Genomic DNA, 14553 nt, shown 5'->3' on the forward strand with positions numbered 1-14553 from the left:
CAACACTGAAGCCGCGCCGCAAGCACCACGGCCACTGCCAACACGAGAGTGCACTGCCAAAAAATCCCCCATAGGCTATAGTGCTAAAGTCAAGCCTTGAGGCATCACCAAACCGCCACTCTCCCTGTGGGCTAGATATAGGGGAAAGGGAGACAAATCCAGTGAAGGGGAGTAGCAAAGTCGGCGTGATAAGGCAAAGAGGCGAGCTCAGGGGCCAGTTGCAACACCAGGGAGATGAACCACAACACGCTGGGTAGCAGCAACATCCACAATCCAAAACGGTAGCAGGAGCCACCCTGGGAAGCAGCAACCACATCCCAGATGAAGCATAGCACCACGGGTGGCAGTAGAGCCTGCCACCCACTCGCATCTCCACCATGGATCCAGCCCGCCATGGCGCCACGCAGAGCCAACGAGCCCATCGTGTTGTCGAGCCGACCACCGATGCAAGATGCGGTGACAAACAGTGGTGACGGCACATGAGCTGTGCTAGCAGTGATAGCACAGGACGGGCATAGGTGGAGCACGCAGCCCAGGCGACGTACACCGGAGCTATGAGTGGCACGACCAGGCTAGCCCATAAGGCAAGCACCACTGTGCCACATGCCATGCACGAGCATGCACTTGGAGAGGGTTCGGTGCAGGCGGAGGAGCCAACAACCTCGACACCGGGAGGCGCCCATAGCATCACATCTGTATGACGCCAACATGGGCCACCCCAGCCAACCTCTGATAAAGCTCAACGCGCTAGCATCGTATTTGGCCAGATCTATCGTCCGATTCCTCAAAACACCTAGCAAAACACTACGTGCAAAACGGACAAAGGAGACACAATTTAGTGACGGGTCATTATACAACCTATCATTTATATAGCCATGGGTCTGGATCGACATAGACCCATCAATGATTGTAGGTCATAGGCGATGAGTTATAATATTGTCTGACACTTACGATAAGGTGATGGGTTCTAACTAAACCAGTCACTTACAACCTGGCCACAGGTGACGGGTCTCCCTACATTAATTATAAGTGACGAGTCACATTACAAACTGTCACTTATAACTTATCATAGGTGACAGGTCTCACTGCACAAGTAATAAGTGATGGGTCATATTAGACCTGTCACTTATGATAAGTCATAAGTGATGGGCAATCTTATGACCCGTCACTTATGACTTGGATCTGTTATAAGATCTGGCCCACTATTGTCCATGCCTAGACTGGCCAGCACTGTGCACACACAGTAGATCAACGATTTTCTCCGGTTCCACTAGAGACTCTCTAATATTTTGTTGATTTAAAATTTGAATTGGTTCTAGGTATTTGAAGGTTTGCATCTCCCCCTTTCTTCCTCCTCTGAACCCTATTTGGTAGATTTGTTATGTTTTGAGTTGTAATCGGCTATTTTGCATCTTTACCAAAATATTAGTACAAGTGAGTTGTATTTATATTAGATTTCGTACTAGATTTGCTCAATCTACCGTGAGATGCCACAAATCTAGTGTAATTATATGGAATTTTTAATCGCTTGCTTAACCACGAAATTAAGGTAATTGTTAATGAAGAATAAATATTTTTTACATTACTTATAGATGACGAACAGAAGTTGGATGTACCTTGAGATCTGGACTTGTCCAGAGTATCTGATTAGAGTGAAGCATTTCATGAGTGATTCCTTGGTGGAAATGAAAGATCGTGGTAAAACGACAATGTATTGTCTATGTCGCGACTGCATGATGGATAAGAAGTTTACGAAACTAGACAATATCCATGCATACTTGGTCATACATGGATTTAAAGAGAAATATTTATGTTGGAACAAACATAGCAAGGAAGGTCTTAACGAGGGAGAGAAGGATTGGGCTCTCCATGCCGATAGTGTGGATAAGAAACTTACACCCGGTGAAATGGATCGTGATCTCAAGGATAATGACATATTAGGTTTCAATGATAATGATCTCGAGGATTTTATGGAGAATGTGGACCAGATGGTGTGGGATGTCAAGTGGAACGATGAGTATAAAAATGGTGAGTTTGCTAAATTTCAGGAATTTGTGAGGGATTCCAAAATGCCACTTTATCCCAACTGTAAAGAGAAGTACATGTGGATATTTGGGAACCTAAAGCTTCTACAGCTAAAGGGAACCCATGGTTGGACTGACAAGAGTTTTGAAGTATTGTTGGATATGCTAAGGGACCTGCTACCAGAGGGGAACTTGGTGCCCGAGGGCATCTACGACGAGAAGAAGATAATTTATCTTTTAGGACAAGAAATGGAAAAAATATATGTATGTAAGCAGGATTGTATCTTGTTTCATGGAGAGTATGCAGAGCCAAATTTGAATTTTATGTTTGTAATTATTTGAATTTATAATATTAATGTCAAATTTGTATTTTAGGTTTCAGTAATAAAAGGTGACGGGTCATACGGTTCACCCGTCACTTATTGCATGTCATAGGTGACAGGTTACTAGTATTACCTGTCACTTATGACTTATAATAAGCGATGGGTGGTAATCAAAGGTGACAAGTGAAAGTCTTGAGCCGTCACCTATGACCCATTGTATATATAGGTGGTTGTTTTCCTCTGTCTCATTTTGCCAATGACCTAGGCTCCATCTCGCTCGCCCGCAGCACCCGCTCGTGCTAGGGTTCAGCGCCGTCCCGCTTCACCGGGCCTCTCCGTCACGTCGCCCAGGGCCTCTCTACCGCCTTGCCCAGTGCCTCTTAACCGCCTCTCCACCAGTGCCTCTGTGACTCCGACTGACCACCGCAATAGGACGTTGCCACCTGGAGTTCCTTGCCGACTGCCGATCATCGAGCGCTCCTCCCCGATGACCACCGCCACACCGCACGCTCCTCCCCAACGACCACCGACCATCGCACACTCCTCCCCGCTTCCCTCCCCTTTGTCGTGACTCCGGTAAGAACTTGGTTGTTTGTGTGACATGGATATCAAAGGTTGGCGATGATTGCCGTAATAATTTGTTTTGAATTTTGTTCATTTTGATGCGCAAAGATGGTAACATTCTTCAATTTGACAGTTTAATCACTATGATCTTGCTACTGATATCAAATCCATGGTAAATTCTTGGTTTGACCTTTATCAAAAGGTCTTTCATTTTTATCACTTGATGAAGTGTCTTCCTGACAGCAGTAGGTTCCGTCCCTTTTATCAATATGTCCATGAATATTTTGATCGGTTTATGAGATGATCTTATTGGTAGATTTATATCGAAAATATTTTGAGATCACAACTCTCATCTTATCAGATTTTACAAATATATTATCATAAATTGCTAGTCAAAGTATTCTTTAATATAATCTGCGCGTGTCAAATATCCGACAAAACACTTACCTATGACTCGAGAAAGTGATTGTGATGTTATGAATGGAGTACACTTCAATGCAATGAAGAACATTTCCATTATATATCTTTCCGTGGATCATTAATTCGTATGTGCAGCTTGGATCCTTGTCCTTGAGAGAAGGTAAGTAGGAGCTGCAGTGGTAGTAATAGATGGGGCAGCAGCTTCCTCAAGTCCTCGATTTGAATGTTAATTCTGAACCATGTACGCAAAGATCATGTCTTAGCCGTACAAGTAACCCGCTCGATGCCGTACGCTCACTCGTAAGATCGCAGGAGCACTTTGGACACACCTCATGACAGATGTGATCTTTCGTAATAGAAGTCAGGTTCTGATTCGATGTAAAAGGTTTATAATAATACTATTCCCTCCTCCTTTTTGGTTGATGTTATTTGCAGTTTTCAAGACGTAACTTTAACCACTACTTTTTTATAACTTTGTATGATCCATCTACACATGTAAAATGTAAACTATAATTAATGTGATGAAAGTCTTTACAGACAAATATATATAAATATAACTTTCGTATATAATCTCGATTATTAATGGTCAAATTAACAAAGTAGAGTGGAGGGAGTAGTTGAATCGTCTTTTTTCCTTGATATTCAACTCATATGCTCAAAATCATCTAAAGAATATATATGGAGCTGAAGAAAATGTAGTCATTGAAAATGTGTGTTGTGTACTAGAAGTACCTCAGTTCCTTTTCACTGGTTCTTCATTACACCACCCTGTCTCCAATTAACGTCTTTGACCACTACTAGAAACTTTACAATATATTGAAATCGTGGCAATTTTGATAGACAGTTTCCCAATATAATTTTGTATGTACTTGTAGTAAAAATGTGTAGAATTTAACAGCACCCATTCTCGAACAATGCTCCTACGTAGTAAAACATAAAAGGCAAAATAGTACGAATATGCAGTAAATAAAATTAAGCTCTAGTATGTAATTGGACCATATATGCCAGTGGTGGGTCGTGATACTTGAAGCATTCCTCAATCGCCTAACCAATGGAATCACGGATCACTGACTCATCGAGCGTACATAGGTCCTATTGGCCTAATACCTTCCTAGATCGATGTAGGTCAACCATCATCAATGTAGCACCTATCGCACACGAGTAGCTAACCATGTTCTGAGAACTAGATTTTATTTAATGGATGTACGATAGTAAACACTCCGACTGTATTGTCCATTATACTCTATTAACCATACTCTGACTGTATTCAATCTACAAGATCTTGTTTTGAGTTATGATTTCTTCTGAACGAAGAATTCTTAATTCATAACATAATATAAAAGAAATATAATTTTAGACTATTCCTGAAGAAGTTAGAGAGTTGAACCTGAGAAGATAGGCTAGAGCAAAGTAGATATGTTGTTAAGGTTACTAAGATTTTAGAAAGCAATAACAAGTACTCAATTGGCAAGCCCACCTTCAAGCGCTTTTATACAAGCAGCTTTGCATATATACAATCTATCTTGTTCTTAACCTTGATTTATTTTCTTTCCTCTAAAAAATCATGGGGTAGAAGAGAACTGTCACCACTCAGTAACCAAAAGCACAGAGGATGCTAGCACTAGAAGCCACCTCGGTACAAGATGAGGTGAATAGGAGCCCAAGCCCACACCCAATGTCCTCCTTCGGCAGCAGCGAAAGCTAGTATCACAGCCTGAGTCCTATTCTGTGCGAGCAGGAGCTCTGATGTCGGGCAATTAGCGAAGAATACAATCCTACCAAAAAGGTATTGATATGAGTTAATGCATTTTATACTTGTTGAATAGAGAAATATTTTTTGTTTATGTCAACTCTCCTTGTTTTCTCTCTAGATGTAGGAAACGTAGTCTCCAAACCAGACAGGCACGAGCCCGAAAGCCAGGGCCACAAATATAGTAGCCGACAGAAAAGGTTACCATCACGGGAATCGATGCTGACGGGCTGTCTATGGATGAAAATAACCTAAATAGATTCTAGAGAGTCGCAGGGCTCATTACTCGGGAGAGGGTGCTGATAACGACTAAGTTCGATGACCTTAGTGACGAAGCGAAGAGGGACTTATTCGATAATGTCACCATGGAATATCTGGAATACCCTGGAAATATGAGCAAGTGTCAAACGATCGTCGCAATCAATGTAGCAATGAAAGCGATCGCGAAAATTCGCCAAAACTTTAAGAGCAAACTTGTTAATCGGTCCTTGGCTAAAAGGGTGGCGCACTTCGAGAGCTACAAGCACTTGAAAGAGTAAGATTGTGATGCTTTTTTTAGATGAAGAACTCAAAGCAGTTCAAAAAGGAGAGTGAGGAGAAGAAGCAGTTTTGGGTTAGGAATAAGCACAACCACAGGATCGGCGTAACTATGTACACTAGAAAAAGGGCAAAATGGCAGGCATAGGATGATAAGTTAGCTAGAGAAGGTTGTGAGAATCCTTGGTTGCAGTTCCCAGGATGATCATGGTCTTATTTTGTGTGCAAGGGGTGAGCAATCCGAAATAGGGGAAATCACATTCGGAAACAATCAAACCCAGTCAGTTGCAGAAAAAGTAAAAGAAAGGGTAGCCAAAGCTAGGCAAGGTTCTTTCACCGGGGTCAGGAAACATGATGTTCTCTTAGCAGTGCTGGAAAACCCAGAGCACCCAGGTTGAGAGCGAGGTGTATCAAGTTCCCAGGGCTGGAAATACGGCTTTCCCGAAGACCTCACGATGTACAAGAAGAGGAAGAGGTCTTTAGTGGATGTGGATGCAATTGCACAAGACATCACTCGGAAAGTTTATTCAAACATCATGGGGCAGCTTGCATCACAGGGAATAGAGATTTCTATACCACAAGAAGCTAGCCTCGGAGCTGTAGGGAAGAGTAGTTGCGCCCCTAAGGAGGTCGATCAACAAGTAGCTACTATTGTGATTGAGCTGGATACGATTGACCTGCTAGAAGGGGTCACACCCTACAACCTTGTAATCATGCCTCTTGGGTATGTCATTGAGGTTGCAAGGGGCCAGGTGCTTTCAGACGTCTGTATCTTACATACGGTCCCGATACGTGATGACTATGTCATGGTTACAGTGGACATGGTAAACAGAAATGCCATTGATCACATGTTAGAGCTCCCCCCAATGATGAAGTTACAACTCTGGGTGAGGCTCTTCATCAAAGGATCCAGTGGAAGAGGGGTGACATTATGGTGTCCAGTGTATCCCAGTCTGGATGAGCTACAGGGGCACTGCCGCCACACCCCTCACTTCTAGAGAATGCAGCTTCATTACCTTCTCCTCCTCTAGAGAAGCTGGCTTCACTGCCCCCTTCTCCGCATCTGGTAGCCTCACTTCTAGATCCAATTCCGTCTCCCCCAAAGAGCCCAAAGAAGAAGAAAAAGGAAGTCGAGAAGAAAGGCTCTAAGAAGCACTTGCCGAAGATGTCAAATTCCATTGTATCGGCAAAGAAGTTCATAGACATTGGAGCAGCGTGGACTAGTGCCAATACGAAATTCCAATATGGGAAGCCCTTGATGAGAATATATGACCTAGCAAAGATGAGAAAAGCATGTGTCAACCTGCATAATTACTACATGTAAGCTACTAGTGACAGAAATGCTCAATCCATTTTCGTACAATATAAATGATACCACTTCTTAACTAATGACGACAGCTACTTCATTATGGGTTTCAATAACTTATATGACCTCTTCAACCTTGATAGCCTGGACATATTGTTATTACGAATCTTCACATTGTAAGTCCCTTAAAACTAGATATTCATTAATTAATACCATTAAGTCTTGAATCTCACTATGTTCTTATCTATAAACACTTGATGAAAGAAAGAAAGAAGAACAAGGAGCCCATCGCATTTCTTGACCCTTAGGCTATTACAATATCAGTCATCTTATTTCACCCCGACTACATTATGGACCATGTGGCCAAGGTAATGCAACAATATTCTAAAACGCACTACCTACTAGGCGCCCATAACACTGGTGGCTATTGGATCTTACTGGTTATTTGTCTCAAGTGAACTTGGTGTGGTACTTCCACTCGTCAAGACCAGTAGCGCAAAAAAGGCAAACTTAGACCGCATGATTACAACGCTGTAAAAGGACTCCTCGGCCCGTAAGTTCTGCCTGACTTAGTTTACAAATTTAGCTTTTCTAACATTCAAATGCTCCTTAGTTGTGATCCCTCTTTATGCAGGGCTTTTGACAAGTACCTTCGAGCTCAACCTAACTACAACACGAAAGATGGCGGCAGACTAACACACAAGGCCAGGTTCGTTGTAAGTGCTACCAAACAGATTACCAAATGCTCTCTTTTGTTATTTTTTTCTTTTGATCTAACAATAAATTTTCTTTTCAGCAGTGCAATCAACAACCATCGGGCAACGCCTGCGAATTCTATGTTGCGTGGAAAATGTTCCTCATGCTCGGCATAAAGGATATCAAATCCCTCGATGTATGTTCAATACGAGATTATTCGTAACTAATTTTAGTAGTTAGTTTAATTGCACAATAACATGACATTGGTTACGTGTCAAATTATGTAGGAATTTTTAGCTTCTTTTTTTTTATGACGGTGCACTATCGGAGATTCGATGACAGATCGCCGAGTTCATGGTGTCTGAAGTCATCAGCCCACACGGTGAGTTCCACTATAGAATCCCTAGGTTGTGAGGTATTATGTAATATGAGTTGATCGAACTTTGTAACATTTATAATTCTGTAATAAATTGATTGGAACTTTTGTAACCTTTTCTGTGATGAAGCAAGCAAGTTCTTATATAAGTTTGTTTGTCCATGTGTATTTGGATATGTTGCTATTGTTTGCAAGGAAAAGACGGCTACCAAATCTTGGCTATGCTTCAGGATGCAGCTAGAAAATAATACAATCATATCAGGTAAGCTACATTGTTACCAGTCACTTATATGTTCATATAAGTGGCTGGTAACTTATTAACCCGTCACTTATGTTATACATAAGTGACAGGTAACCTAGTTACCCGTCACTTATGTTTTTCTCCCAAGCATATGGGTGAAAGATAAGTGACGGGTGAACAGGTTACCCGTTACTTATGTCTTTCTCCCTAGTACATGGGAGACAATGATAGGTGAGGGATCACGTTTATGACTTGTCACCTATAACAACCCGTCACTAATAATTAGTCATCAGTCATCCGGGGGTAATAGGTGCGGGATCTGTTATCTATGTCCATTATGACCCGTCACCCTCAGCCTTTTTTGACAAAAATGAAATGGCAGATCCACCCATTGGTGCGTCGAGCCACACTGGAAGGAGAGGGAGGGAGGGGGAGGAAAGGGAGGGGAGGGAGAGCTCACGATGGACGCCACTTGGTGCCGCTGCCAGCTGCTGCTGCCACCATCGTTGTTGCCGGCTGGCAGTTGCAGCAGTAGTCACATGAGGCCATGGAATGGAGGGCTCCTGGCTGGCGGGGGTGTGTCACCGCTTGGGAGAGCAATGCGGGGTCAGTTCAAAAGTTTTTTTAGTACCATCCAATAACACCACGTTACCTGTGCACTCCATGGCACAACCGTTGGCCTTACCTGTCGTCTACGCCGATGGTCCATTGTTAGTTTGAGCAGCGCGTCATCGCTTGGCGTCTCTGTCATTGGTTCCATTCTAAAGCTTGTGTGTGGGTGCACCATGTTTGAGACCACGAGCTTGCCGACATCCGTTGTGAGCCACTGATCACGCGCCGCCCGTCCCGTTGTCACACCCTTCAGGAGTTGTGTGGACGCGTGTCCATTCGGCTCCCCGTTGGGCCGTACCAAAGGCCGGACTGGAGGGACCACCTTCTGAAAGCTCACCACGTGGCGTCCGCGCCGGCTTCGGCCTCGTTCAGGATGAAGGGCCCATCCGCAGTCTCTGGGCCATTGCCTGCCAATGGGCCCGGGGGCTACTGTCGGTGTATCAGGAACCGGGGGTCCCCGAATCCCGAGACCGGGCCAGCCATCCGCCACATGGCTCCATCCCGCGGGGTCTCTCCTGCAAGATGAGAAAAGATCAAGTCCCGGGAGAAGGCGCTCGGGGCCACAGTCGGTGGCCCCCGAGTACCCCAGTTCCCCAATGATCCACAGAATCCAAGTACCGGGAAGAAAGTGCTCGGGGAGGTGTACGATCACCCCCGAGTACCCTAGTCCCCGGACGACCAGGAGAGCTAAGTTCCGGGAGAGAGTGCTTGGGGCTGCGTGCAGCAGCCCCTGAGTACTCGGTTCCCTAAGGATCCGTACAAGAGTGCTCGGGAGAGAGTGCTCGGGGAGGTGAACAGTACCCCCGAGCACTCGGTACCCCGACGACCCAGAAAGGCCCCCGAGGGGCCCACCGATGAGGCGTCAACCAGTCAAAGGCCCGAGGCCGCATTTAATGAGCGTGCGTGGCCTGTCACTTCCAACTGCTCCCGCCGCGCTCAGCGTCAGTTCCTGCCACGTTCTAGCAGAGAGGCGTGGGGTTATTAATTGCACGGGTCCTGTCCCGTGCCATCCGGCCTATCTCAGGATAACGTCGTAAGGACCGAGGCGTTCCGTTTACCGCGCTGCTGTGGTAGGGGAACAAGACAGGGCGGGCATGCCGGGTCGCTCTGCGGCTGCCCGGTGGGCCCTCTCCATGGCGCCCGTTGCCAGGGCATTTATTGTGACGGATGACCGGGCGTGCGACGCATTTTCCACCCCCGGTCACTTCGCCTAGAGGAAATAATGACGCCCTTTCCATTTATGGTGTCTCGGAACTCGTGTCCCCCTTCCGTTCGGGGCACGTTGCTGCCAGTGGGTACTTAAAGCAACCGGCGGCACAGAAGCAGATATAGCTGAAGATGACGGTTGAAAAGGAGACGGATAGACCAAGAACACAGCGAAAAATAAAAACAAGAGAAGGGAAGACCAGAGAAGGCTGAGCCCAATCCCAGCCGAAGAACAAGGAGCCCCAAGCTCTTAGATAGATCAAACATTCTTATAACCAGCAACATCCTTGAGGGACTTCCTCAGGACAGTTATAGTATCCATACAAGAGTAGGGTATTACGCCCCCGTGCGGCCCGAACCTGTCTAAATTCCGGTGCATTTACTTCTTCTTGCACTAGGTCACTCCACCACCACCGGCAGTTGCATTCATTTCCATTTATTTCTCTGACGAACATATTCAGGATCATCCCCCCGGCCGAATCTCTAAAAAGGGGTCTCTCGGGATCCCTACGACTGGAGTTAATCCTCCGACAACTACCGGCTAAATCCTTCAGCCGACAGTGATTTCAGGTTTATCATTGCCGGCTGAATTCTTGAGCCGACAGTGATGCCTTGGGTATCACTGCCGGCTAAATCCTTGAGCCGGCATTGATAAGACCCTTCACTACTGGTCCACCGAGCCGACAGTGATAGTCCACGACTATCACTGCCTATTGCCCACTGCCGGCTCCAAAACTGGCAGTGAATGTGGTTTTGGATCCGACAGTGAAGGGGGTTTCTGCAGTATTGTATAAGTAATGGGTAACCTAGTTACCCGTCACTTTTGTTAGGACATAAATGACGGGTGAAGAAGTTACCAGTCACTTATGTCTTTCTCCCCAGTACCTGGGAGACGATGATAGGTGACGGGTCACAGTTATGACCCATCACCTATAACCTATACGTCACTAATAACTAGTCATCAGTCACCCCGAGGTGATGGGTGCGGGATCTGTCATCTATTTCCATTATGACCCGTCACCCTTAGCCTTTTTCACATAGTGAAAGGCAGATCCACCCACTAGTGCATCGAGCCACACCAGAAAGAGAGGGAGGGAGGGGGAGGAAGGGGAGGGGAGGGAGAGGTCATGATGGACGTCGCTTGGTGCTACCGCCAGCTGCTGCTGCCACCATCGTTGTTGCCGGCTGGCAGTTGCAGCAGCAGTCGCACGAGGCCATGGAAGGGAGGGCTCCTGGCTGGCGGGGGCGTGTCACCGCTTGGGAGAGCGATGCGGGGTGAGTTCAAAGTTTTTTTTAGTACCATCCAATGACACCACGTTACGTTACCTGTGCACTCCATGGTACAACCGTCGGCCTTACCTGTCGTCTAGTCGTCGCTTGGCATCTTTGTCATTGGTTCCATTCTAAAGCTTGTTTGTGGGCGTGCCATGTTCGAGACCACGAGCGCGCCGACATCCGTTGCGAGCCACTGATCGACTCCCTGACCGTGCGAGCCCAGTGACTGTATACGGTCCCCAGGTGTGCCTAGGCAGACCCTAATCTGGCACGAAGCTCAGACAACCTGAGTTTACATCTTCTTTAGCCACCACCACGAATTTGAGTCCAGAGAGAGGGATTTGGGGGTCCGGGCTTTCAAGGAGGCATGGGGCAGCAGGCCGGTCTGGCAATGGTGGCAGATGTAAGCAGGGGCGAGGCACAATGAGGAGGGGATGGATGCGGAGGACCATTGATTTGGAGGGTCAGGGCGAGGCTGGATTCGGCGGTGTGGATGACGCCTAAACGAGAGGAGACAGATGGGGCGCGGCAGCAAGCGGACGAGGAGCAGGAAGAAAGACGCGAAACGGTGCTGGTGGGTGCATGAAAACGAACAGTGGCACGCACGTACGTTGTGAACAGTAGAATGGACATCGGAAGGCTACGGTCCGTCGACTGAAACAAAGGCTAAATTCAGCCACCTGACTGTTAGCATCTCCATGCATGTATGGTTGATTACGGGCAAATGCATGTTTGTCGATTGGGCCATGTTGCCAAAGGATTGGTTCAATAATGCGAACTAAATTATGCATATCCGTAGCGAGTAATGAGCGGTTACAAACCATGTGCTTAATGTGCATTACAAGTTGTTTTGGAGGCCGTAATGTACCCCAAATACAACGCTAGCTCGCTCATCAGTTACTCCGGCAAATGATGTGTCCCTTGCTGAAGTTTCGAAGCAAACAAATGCCGGGTACGTACGTTGGTTAGATTACCGGTGCTTCCATCGGTACCGAGAAGACGGCGAGTGGATCGCGCCGGCGCCGTGTCTCTTCTTATTGTAGTCGTTCCTTGCCACCTTCCGGTGGTGGCCGCATGCATTCTTGCCCCCCGCAACTATCTTCGGCTCCGGCGGATCGGACAACAACCAGGCAGGTATCCATGGAGAGCTCGTGGATCGAATCGGTGGCAGCACAATGAGAGGAAACGAGTCGAGAAACAACCGGTGCCGGCTGGCCCTCATCACGTACTTCTCCTTCCAGCTGACTGCTACATCCTCGGAGCTCTCGGCGTCGTCCAGGAGAAACGGACGGCACCAGCGCCGGAGCAGGCGCAAGCTAAAGAGGTCGTACGATGACTTCCACAGCTCTCTAAGGGCCTCGTACAATGGCTTCAAAAATTCGCGATGGGCCTCGTACAATGGCTTCCACAGCTCGCCGTCGCATTCCGCCACGAGGCGCCTCAGCTGCCTGCTCGTGCACTCCACCCTCGCTAGGTCCTCGCCGTCCTTGAGCCGCTTCAGGATCTCCACCTTGACGTCGTCGGGCAGGGACGTGAAACCTGTCAGCGGCAGACCGTTCCTGTGGCACAGCTTGACGAAGAGGCCCCAGCATACGCCGTCCGCGAGCGACCAGCAGATCCGCGACCCCCGGGGCTCCGTGTCGTCCAGGGCGCGGGAGAGGAGTGGCGTGATGGTGGCCACGCCCAGGCGCTCCCGGTACGCGCTCCGCACATCGATGTCCGTCGTGAGGTACATGATCAGGGCGACATCGTCGCTCCCCGGCGTAGTGCACAGCATCAGCACGGCGGCGTCGGCGTCCTTGCGGTGCGCCAGCTGCGGCGCGGTGTACCTCCGGGAGAGATACAGCGAGGTGCCTGTCTTGCCTGCTGGCATCTTCAGGAGGTGGCCGGACGGTGGCTCGGCGCCGTAGGGCACGAAGCCGGCGTGGAGTAAGGCGGCATGAGCGATCATGCCCAGCCGGCCGACAACGTCCTCGGCTTCCCAATGGTCAGCGTCGACGAACCTTCGAAGGATCGCCATGGTGGTTATCGTCGTTTGTCACGGTGGAATTGAGGTGATTGGGGATGGAATAGATGTGTTTTACCACAAATATATGTTGCTTTCCTAGTCTCGTAAGACTCTATATAGGAATCTAGGGCCTGAACCGCAGCGAGTATATCTGGAACTTTCCCAAAGGGCTGGCGTTTAAGCGATTGAATTGTGGACTGCAAACTAGTCGTAGGACTCTAGGACTCTCATGATATCTATATTTATATTTGAATAAATACTTTGTTAAATGTTGAGAAAATGCATTTGAATAAATAATTTGTTGCGGCTGACGTACCTGCAGATGGCTGATGCTACGGTTGGTATGCATGTTGAGTCTATACCCACGTTGCATGCAGGTTCGGCTACAAGTGCGGGTACGCGTTTGGTCTCAGTCACATATGTCTTGATTTACTAAGGTCTTCAATGAATATGGGCTAGATCAAATATGTGATTATCTAAATGCAGACCTAATAAAGAAAAAGTCCAATGCGGTAAATAAGATAGCTGTGGTTGGTCGTGCACAAAAAAACCTAGGATCCCATAAAAAATACGTATTAAAATGACGGGCTATTTTGGAATTGCGGAGGTCCAGGACTCCAAATATTGGCCAATTGATGGAGTAATGGAGCAACAATTGATATGCCCAAAGAAACCTTGGGACTTTTTTGGAATAGTATATGGTTATTATAGAAACGTTGGACTTGAGACAAATTGAGCAAACTCGCCGTTAATATACATGGGCCAATTGATGTGCCCACGGAGCCTTCAACTGTTCCTGCCGGCCATTCTGAATTAATGTGCAACGACTTCAAATATTCTGCTGTTCAAATTTGATCAATGCTTGTTCATGTCGAGAACGAGAACAGAGGAGCAAGCTTGGATGGCTATGCATTGAACCATACAAGGAAGCACATTTGAGATGCTGATATTTCGGATGGTAAATTTTCAGTGAAATGCCATCTTCGAAATAAAGCTGACTCTTTTATATCGTCTCTAATAGCAGTATATGGACCAGTCCAAACGGATCTCAAATCATGCTAATTGGCAGCCTTTAATATTTTACCTAGTGAACATTTGCCGTGATAGCCCACATCCTATGCTAATCAGCGGGGACTTTAATATTTTAAAATATCTATACGAGAAATATAATAACAGGTTTCCTAACTGGTGGCATTTCTTTTTCAATGTAGTCAT

At 46.8% G+C, this 14553-nt stretch overlaps 1 protein-coding gene across 1 annotated transcript; it reads right to left on the reverse strand.

Annotated features, from left to right (window-relative positions):
* Positions 1-12300: 12300 nt before the first annotated feature.
* LOC133907227 (uncharacterized) lies at positions 12301-13350 on the reverse strand. Its single transcript, XM_062349234.1, has one exon. It carries the CDS (start codon positions 13348-13350, stop codon positions 12301-12303), a length of 1050 nt encoding a protein of 349 aa, XP_062205218.1.
* Positions 13351-14553: the final 1203 nt, after the last annotated feature.

The sequence above is a fragment of the Phragmites australis genome, chromosome 24 (genome assembly GCF_958298935.1).
Source record: "Phragmites australis chromosome 24, lpPhrAust1.1, whole genome shotgun sequence".
Lineage (NCBI taxonomy): Eukaryota > Viridiplantae > Streptophyta > Magnoliopsida > Poales > Poaceae > Phragmites > Phragmites australis.

Coding starts and splice junctions, on each gene's coding strand:
- LOC133907227 (XM_062349234.1), bottom strand. CDS start 13,350: ATGGCGATCCTTCGAAGGTTCGTCGACGCTGACCATTGGGAAGCCGAG.